At 42.8% G+C, this 9,507-nt stretch overlaps 1 protein-coding gene across 1 annotated transcript; it reads right to left on the reverse strand.

The window, feature by feature from the left end:
* Positions 1–233: 233 nt before the first annotated feature.
* Positions 234–8,659, reverse strand: LOC118358581 (7-dehydrocholesterol reductase-like). The gene is made up of 8 exons (XM_035736546.1): positions 8,553–8,659; positions 7,076–7,187; positions 3,834–4,056; positions 3,634–3,724; positions 2,299–2,512; positions 2,001–2,205; positions 1,716–1,847; positions 234–1,502 (listed from the first exon to the last, which is right to left on the reverse strand). Exons 2-8 carry the CDS (start codon positions 7,183–7,185, stop codon positions 1,038–1,040), a joined length of 1,440 nt encoding a protein of 479 aa, XP_035592439.1. The 5' UTR covers positions 7,186–7,187; positions 8,553–8,659; the 3' UTR covers positions 234–1,037.
* Between the last annotated feature and the right edge of the window lie 848 nt (positions 8,660–9,507).

The following is a 9,507-nucleotide window of genomic DNA, read 5'->3' on the forward strand; positions in this document are numbered from 1 at the left end:
CTCTTTTCCTGGCAGCTGTGGCGATCTGAAGGGGTTAGGGGTCAGGCAGGCCAGCATGAGGGACAGGAGGCCTGATCAACCTCTTCAGTCACAGCAGGAGGAAGTGTTGACCTCTCTAAGGGCGTGTCAGCACCCTTCAAAGCACAGGAACAACTCTGTGATGATGCAATGACACCTCCGTCATTGTCATTTCCTCCGCTCACAAAATACATATGAATTGATTGGAATCAAAGTAAAGAAATCAGAATGTTAGGTTTATTTACTTTTCTAAGTTATCACTTTAGGAAAGGCAGTTAAGGTAAAAAAGGAAAACACCTGAAATCAAATGGCAAAAAACACTGTTGGATAAAGTAAAAGCACTATTAGCACAAAACTTTAAAATAACAGGTACCTCAAACATATTGACAGGCATAAAGACAAATTAATTTTCGCAGGAACAATCATTGTATAGTTGTAACTGCTTCTTGAACATAATATACTAGTCTGCTGTTAGCATCATGTAATGTTGTACCGATCCCTAAGTAGAAGACACATTTGTCAGACAGTGCATTGTCAAAAAAACAAAAACATCTAGATTTTTGCTCATTTGTAGCTGTAGTTACTTTACCCATGGCAACTAACTGCTACGGTATGGTTATGTGGTGTTCACACTTCAATACAGATTTGAATTAGAAATCAATTTCTGAGTTTCTCATAGTGTCTATGTACCATAGTACCAACATTTATGGAGAAATGCTCCTAGGCAGCAGTGAGAGAAGTTCTGAGAGTACCTGAGGGTTGCTTCTTAGAGCACAAAGCTGGCAGTCTGACTACAAGTGAAGATCTCACTCTGAGTACTACATATTTTCATACAGAGAAACATGGAAACACACATTGACATCCAAAGACACCACGGCACACACAGACACACACACATTTTGCTCAAAATGTCATCAACATCTTTCCCATGGAATGTGAACAGTTCATTTAACACACATCTCCTTCTTCTGTTAAACTTCTTTCAGGATGCAGGGATTCCTTCAACCTCTGTGTCGACTCTAGAAGATCCCAGGCAGCAGGCGATAGGGAACTGCATCCGTGTAGCGCTTCCAGTCTTTGCCGTACTTGCTGCTGCAGCGATGCTCGTCTCTCACACAGCGGTGCACCAGCAGGATGGTCATGTAGATGATGTAGAAGTAGGGATGAATGTGGCCGAAGCCGCAGGCTGCACAGTAGGCCAGTGAGCCCATCAGGTCGCCCGTGTAGTTGAGGTGGCGTGCCACGCCCCAGAAGCCGGAGGTCATGAGCTTGCTGTGGTGCAGGCCGCCGTCACCCGAGCGGTAGGCACACTCAATGAAGGTGGGCTTCTTGCCCCAGACGGAGCACTTCCCCTCGGTACGGCGGAACAGGTCCTTCTGGTGGTTGGTGGAGCGGAAGATGTAGTAACCCACCAGCCCCAAGAGGAGGACAGCAGCAGCATGGGCTGTGGAGAGCTGGACTGGGTTGTACACCAGGTACAGGCCCTGTAGAAAGAGACATGATGCCAAACATACAGTATGATGTCTTGGCAGTTGAACGGAAAACAAGAAAGACTCCATAACAGCTACATTTAACTCAGGGTGTATAATCGAAGCGCATCAACTCAACTACAATTTCCATTACTTATTCATATTTTTGCAGTGGCTTTTGTGTTGGGTGTCTGACTAGTTGTTGTTTTTTACGATGATGTGACTTACCTGCAGCGTGTAGAGGAAGGGCAGCCACACACAGTCTCCCCAGCCCAGGTACCAGCCAAAGTGGTCATGGCAGATGTCAATCGTCTTCAGGTACCATGCCTCATTCCAGAAGAAGTCGAGAACATAGATTGCCTGGAGGAGTAGCTATTACATTAGTAGCCATTCATTGGAGGTAAAGCTTGCCTAAACTGGTTCAGTCAAAGCTACCACTCTAAGGTCTAGTTTAGCTAGGTCACTCGCTAACATACACTGCCATCTAGTGGTAAAGGGAGAGGAGTGTCTCACCTGCAGCACATTAACCAGGATCATAGAGTTAGTCACATAGCCATAGAGCTCCTGCTGTTTGGCTGCATAGGAGAGGTTGATTAGAGTCCAGGCAACAATACCAGGTCTCCCGTTGAAGAAGAGCTTGAAGTCGAACCATTTGCCGATGCGGGGATTGAACTCAATGCCCATCATGTAGTTATAGAAGACGTTGCCTGTGAATTTGCTGGAAAATGATAAAGGCAATTCAGATTAAATAGGCCCAAAGTGACAAGTTTGAATGAAATATAACATATTATTGGACGCATCTAGTCCTCACCAGTCCTCGGCATTGGTGGGGAAGAGGTAGGCCTTGACAAAGGCAAAGGTGGACACAACATAGCCCAGTATGTTGGTGCACCACAGCAGTGGGATCCAGTTGTCGAAGATTATGGTGGGCGAAAACCAGTGGAAGTATTGAGCGTTGGCATACCACAGGGCATGGGTGATCAGCCACGACTGTAAACCGTTGATCTCATACTTGTTTATGAGGCCTATGAGAATACAAACAATGTGGGGTGAAACCAATATGACATATATGAATGGACAAAGCCATCGATCAGGTGACACTATTCATTCCTATGTGAAGACTCAATAGCGCATTGAAGCTGTTGTTTCAGATGGTGTCTCATGGAGACAACGTGCACAGTTTTAGCTACTCCTGGAAGTGGCATTGCAGGCTAGCTAGGTGCTGCCCTCTCTCATTGAGTAAATCAGGTTGAATGTCGATCGGGGTACTGTAGGCTACCATTTTTTCATTTTGAATTTGACCCCTTTTTCTCCCCAATTTCGTGGTTTCCAATTGTTTTAGTAGCTACTATCTTGTCTCATCGCTACAACTCCCGTACGGGCTCGGGAGATACGAAGGTTGAAAGTCATGCGTCCTCCGATACACAACCCAACCAAGCCGCACTGCTTCTTAACACAGCGCGCTTCCAACCCGGAAGCCAGTCGCACCAATGTGACGGAGGAAACACCGTGCACCTGGCAACCTTGGTTAGCGCGCACTGCGCCCGGCCCGCCACACTGGTGCGCGATGAGACATCCCTACTGGCCAAGCCCTCCCTAACCCGGACGATGCTAGGCCAATTGTGGGTCGCCCAACAGACCTCCCGGTCGCGGCCGGTTACCACAGTGCCTGGGCGCGAACCCAGAGTCTCTGATGGCACAGCTGGCCTTAACCACTGCGCCACCCGGGAGGCTACTGTAGGCTACCATTAGCAGCTAAATGATCCTTATAACTTTGTCTGTGTGTGATTTTTTTTAAATGATCTATTCAAGGACATAATTCTTGTGTATTAGAAGCAATTATTGGTACCATTAACGGTCTAGATTTTGGGGGGGAATTTACACTACGATTGCCCTTTTTTCATTCACTACAATGGGGGATCATGTTTTCTGAAAACAGTGCCTGCAGTACCGTGGTCAGGCTTGAACTTCTGTGGCTTCAATGAGAGGGGGCAGTAGTTCTCCCGGATAGAAAAGAGCCAAGTGTTTGCAGACGACAACACTCAACACTATTGTGCACATAAAATATCTGTAAATATTAATAGAAACCCACCCTTCATGCAAGAAATCTCCAAAAACGAAAATGTTCTCTTCTCAGGTGCCTTACCTGCTGGGGTGCGAGCTCCATCCTGAACCCCACCAGCATAGCCAGGCAGGAACTTATGAGTGATATCAGGAACACACATGTAGAGCACCACCTGATGGAGAAACAGTGTCATTCCACAGAACTCCCATCGTTGAAATATTCTGATGCAATAAACCATAATAAAATGTCATTTACACACACAGCCCTACATATGGCCTTACCTGGAAGGAGACCCAGACGGTGTAGATCTGAGCAGCGGTCCAGGTGAAGGAGGGGGCCTTTTCCCAGATGGAGCGCAGGGTGGCCTCTCCACTGTAGAGCTCTACCAGGGGCTGGCTGACCGAGCACTGGTATTGGTCACACACCATGACGAAGAAGAACACCAGGAAGGGGGCTGTGCCCAGCAGCAGGATCACAGCGCTCAGAGAGAACCAGTCCACCTCCCTGGTGGGAGAACAGAATGGTAGGTGTGGAGGAGATGGGGGAAATAACATACAGAGTTGTAATGGTGAAAATGCATAATCATTGGAGCATTTATAATAATTCATCATTCCTGAAAATGTTTACGTAAAAATGTTTTAATAAAAAAAAAAACACTTGATAGCCTACTGTAATTTATTTGAGAGTTGTTATTATTAGGCTGTAGATCTAATCTAACATAAACGCTATGGGCCGAGGACTTTGCCTTGTGGTGTACTGCCAACTTTGCTAGAGTTCACTTTTAAAGATAAGCATGACCAGTTTATCTTACAGGCTCATTTGAAAACCACTGATTATATGACAAGAATGATATAGGCCAACATTTCAGTGACTGTCTGTCCATGTAGTGACTGTCCATCAGTGGAGGCTGCAGAGGGGAGGATGGCTCGTAATAATGGTTGGAACGGAGTGAATGGAATGGCATCAAAATACCATGCCACTTATTCTGCTCCAGCCATTACCACGAACCCATCCTCCCCAATGAAGGTGCCACAAGCCTACTGTGTTGTCTATGTACAGCATAAATCAACATAAATCCTGAGAGCCTAGTTTTTCCTTTTTTAAATAATTCCATAGTGAATCCATTCGCTAACCTGTGTTTTGTATAAGGGCTACAATAGCAAAAACATGTACAGTGGCAAGAAAAAGTATGTGAACGATTTGGAATGACCTGGACTTCTGCATAAATGGGTCATAAAATGTGACAACATTTCTAAACAATAGACAAATAAACAGTCTGCTTAAACTAATAACACAAACAATTATATGTTTTCATGTCTTTATTGAACACACCGTGTAAACATTCACAGTGCAGGGTAGGAAAAGTATGTGAACCCTTGGATTTAATAACTGGTTAAGCTTTCTTTGGCAGCAATAACTTCAACCAAACGTTTTCTGTAGTTGCGGATCAGACCTGCACAACGGTCAGGAGGAATTTTGGACCATTCCTCTTTACAAAACTGTTCCAGTTCAGAAATATTCTTGGGATTTCTGGTGTGAGCCGCTCTCTTGAGGTCATGCCACAGCGTCTCCATCGGGTTGAGGTCAGGACTCTGACTGGGCCATTCCAGAAGGTGTATTTTCTTCTGTTGAAGCCATTCTGTTGTTGATTTACTTCTGTGTTTTGGGTCGTTGTCCTGTTGCATCACCCAACTTCTGTTGAGCTTCAATTGGCGGACAAATAGCCTTACATTCTCCTGCAAAAATGTCTTGATAAACTTGGGAAATCACTTTTCCGTCAATGATAGCAAGCTGTCCATGCCCTGAGGCAGAAAAGCATCTCCAAACCATGATGCTCCCTCCACCATACTTTACAGTTTGTATGAGGTTTTGATGTTGGTGTGCTGTGCCTTTTTTTCTCCACACAATGTTGTGTGTTCCTTCCAAACAATTCAACTTTAGTTTAATCTGTCCATAGAATATTTTGCCAGTTGCGTTATGGAACATCCAGATACTCTTTTGCGAACATCAGACGTGCAGCAATGTTTGTTTTTTTGGACAGCAGTGGCTTCTTCTGTGGTGTCCTTCCGTGAACATCATTCTTGTTTCATGTTTTACGTATCGTAGACTCGTCAGAGATGTTAGCATGTTCCAGAGATTTCTGTAAGTCTTTAGCTGACACTCTAGGATTCTTCTTAACCTCATTGAGCATTCTACGCTGTGCTCTTTCAGTCATCTTTGCAGGACGGCCACTCCTAGGGAGAGTAGCAACAGTGCTGAACTTTCTCAATTTTTAGACATTTTGTCCAGCCGTGGACTGATGAACATCAAGGCTTTTAGAGATACTTGATGTAACACTTTCCAGCTTTATGGAAGTCAACACTTCTTAATATTGGGTCTTCTGAGATCTCTTTTGTTCGAGGCGTGGTTCACACCAGGCAATCCTTCTTGTGAATAGCAAACTCAAATTTTGTGAGTGTTTTTTATAGGGCAGGGCAGCTCTAACCAACATCTTCAATCTCGTCTCAATGATTGTACTCCAGGTTAGCTGACTCCTGACACCAATTAGCTTTTGGAGAAGTCATTAGTCTAGGGGTTCACATACTTTTCCCAACATTCACTGACTGTTTAAACAATGTATTCAATAGAGACAAGAAGAATACAAGAATTTGTGTGTTATTAGTTTAAGCAGGCTGTGTTAGTTGAAGATCAGATCTCATTTTATGACCAATTTATGCAGAAATCCAGATAATTCCAAAGGGTTCACATACTTTTTCTTGCCACTGTGCGTCACTTTTTAACTTATTTTAGTGGCAGCGACCCATAACCCAATGAAACCTGGAATAGACATATAATGGAAATATAATGTGTGGGTGATGGAAGCTTGTGAACTGATTCAAACTGGTTGTTTATTTTCCCCAGTCAAATACTTTATTTCCTTTTCATACTACCTTTGTCTACTGAAGATTAAGCAGGTCCCCACACACAATCTTGCCCAATATTTTGAGCAGCTGCCCTCCCCACAGAAATATAAGTTCCCACTGTTCAGCAAGAATAGGAGCAGGGCAAGTTTCATTCCGACAGCCTGAACAGTGGGACATAGGACAGATGTAGGTCCAATGGTCAGACAGTAGGCCACAGGGACTGTGCATATGTGTGCATTAACTATGACATTTCCAGTGTTTTCTGTATTAGGTATTTATGTGCTGAATTCACAAAATTAATTTCCATATAAATGGAGATTAAAGATGGAATCCGCAGTTGGGGAAACAGCGCCACTGTCTGCCCCAAAGCCGTTTTTGTTTTTCTTTGATGAAGCAGAGGTGGGGAGTGTACAAGAAATCGCAATACATGTGCTGCTGCTCTTTGCAGTAAACTACATTGTTGCAAACAGATGTGGCAGTTTCACCATTAAGGATTGCAGCTTTAAGTATATCATAATCAGTCCTGAACCAACAGACAGTGAACATAGTTACATGTGAACCTAGTTACCAGAGTAGAGCATTAATGACTATAGGCCTACAGTAGGTCAGCTTCATCTTACCATGCTCTTCCCCACTGCCCTGCAGGTTCCTCTGTTGTCTCAGATGCCCCCCCGTTAGAGCTGAGCCTCTGGCGCCTCCGGGTGGCCTCCATGGCCACTGCAGAAGACATCTCTAGAGAAACAGAGAGAGAGTAGAGAGTCATGGTAGTGACCAAGACATAACAGACCGACTGTACCTTATAGCCAATAAGGTAATGTGGGATATCAAAGGACATCTGGTGGCCTTTGAGGACCTGACCTAAAACATTATGTGATGGTGCTGTACATGATACATGGTTAAATATTATTGGTAAACCTTAAGGATCAAACGTTGATTACACAAGGCTGCATGGGGTGTGTGTCCAAGAGTGATAATGACAAGCCAGATGGCTACTATTTGATGCACACAGGATTTTGTATAATACAGATCAAAATGTCACAAATCTGTTGGTCCCAGTGTGGTAAGGCCTACAGTTTGTCTGTTTGACACATGCACAATTCTAAAGGTTTATGAATAGACATGAGCATGATAATTCTACAATGAGAGGTTTTAGCACAACACAGTTGTGTATGTTAGCAAATCTAGTGCAAATGTTCAAACATATCAAACACACTGGAAAAATGTGTACGTACACTTTAATAAGACCATAACTGCATATGATTACTACATGGGCTCAAAGACACCATAGAACCAAACAAACTTTTTCACCCCCATTATTAAACTACTTCTAATGTTGCTCATCCCCTCCATTAATATAAACATGTATGCATGCATTACTTCGTCGCTTTGGTTAAAAGTGTCTGCTAAATGGCATATATTATATTATTATCCCACACAGCAGAGGTAGGGCCTACACATGTACTGTAACATCCCACAGAAGGGGCAGAGCAGACACACAGGGATAGTAATAGCAGGTCTCTGGGTATAGGTCATTTTATGTCAGCTGAAACGTTTTTGGACAAAATACAACATACAGATACAACGATAATGCTGAGGGGAACACATTTTGTACGTAGTTGACAACAGCACTTTCGGCTGTCACACATTCACATAGACCACTCAAATATTTTTGTATACAAGACTGATTGAAGTAAGTAGAAGGTGAGTTTCATAAAAAGCATAGACTTCATTCTCCACCCTTTTAACGTTACTTAAAATGACTGATATGCCTACAACAAGCGTCAGCTGCTTTTACACCCGATTATTGAATAAATACCCGCAAGTCCCTGAAATTGTATTGTCAATAATTCTGTACGAAATATAGACAACGGATCGAATGAATAAATAGACATTAGATAGAGGCTCTCACAAAACAATTGATAATAAATTGCCTAACGCTGCCATAACGCACCTCCAGAAAAAGCCATAACTCATATGAACAATAGATAATGCATAATGAATGTCGAGGATCATAGACGGAAAAATAACATAAGCATTATAAGCAGACATTGAATTTCAATAGGTCTGTCTAAAATATAATTTCGTAGGCTTACTCACCAACTTCTAGGACCTATGGGAAAACTCTTGCACCAGATTGGTATGATATAACGAATAAAAGGTTCTATATTAACAACAACTCCGCCCAAATAATAAATGCGTGCGAACGTACAGCCAATAACGTCTCAGTAGGGTACGCGCCGCACTGCCATATCGACCTCTGATTGGATAACACTGATCTGAAGCCACGAGCGCCTGATGAGCTCATGAATAGTTGGGCCATTAAAAATAATACATCCACATTCAACAAACCGACAGACCCAAATAAATCCTCAACATATTTTGAACCAATAAGTGGACAACATCACACAGTCACACTGTCTTCATGATGACAATATCTGCATACAGCTGTCATATGATGACAGAATAATACAGGATGATGTAGCTAAAATAAATGCAAATATTTATAGATTAAATAGTCGGCTACTTTTATATATATATTTTTTTCATGAAGTCGCAACTTTACACAACATGTGAAGTTTGAGATCTACTTTTCATCTTGGTTTCCACAGTATTTTTATTTATGGAAGCATCAACATTTTTTAAGTCTGAAATATGGACACATTTTAAAACATATTGAAGACGACTGGTAGATCTACTCAATACAGGCATCCTAATTTTGTACAGAAGAGGCACAGCAGCTTGTTGTATAAATAAGTTTCCTGTGTCTTTAATAAGACAAACGAGGAGGAGGGGCAGTATAAGCAAAGATTAGTATCCCTAAACCAAGATAAACCACAGCCTGTCGTTTCAAATGGTTCATAGTGGGCAGAACAAGCATGGGGGTGGGCAGGGCCAATAACGAGTTAGTGAGATCCTATTGGCGCGTTCTAGCAATGTTTTGAAACTTTGTCAAAGGGTAAAGTCTACAAAACCTTATCCACTCTGTTCGTAACCAATTTTTTGGGGGGGAACTATATTGAGATAAAATGATGAGAAAATTAGCACAATGTCG

The sequence above is a fragment of the Oncorhynchus keta genome, chromosome 2, assembly GCF_023373465.1.
Source record: "Oncorhynchus keta strain PuntledgeMale-10-30-2019 chromosome 2, Oket_V2, whole genome shotgun sequence".
NCBI lineage: Eukaryota > Metazoa > Chordata > Actinopteri > Salmoniformes > Salmonidae > Oncorhynchus > Oncorhynchus keta.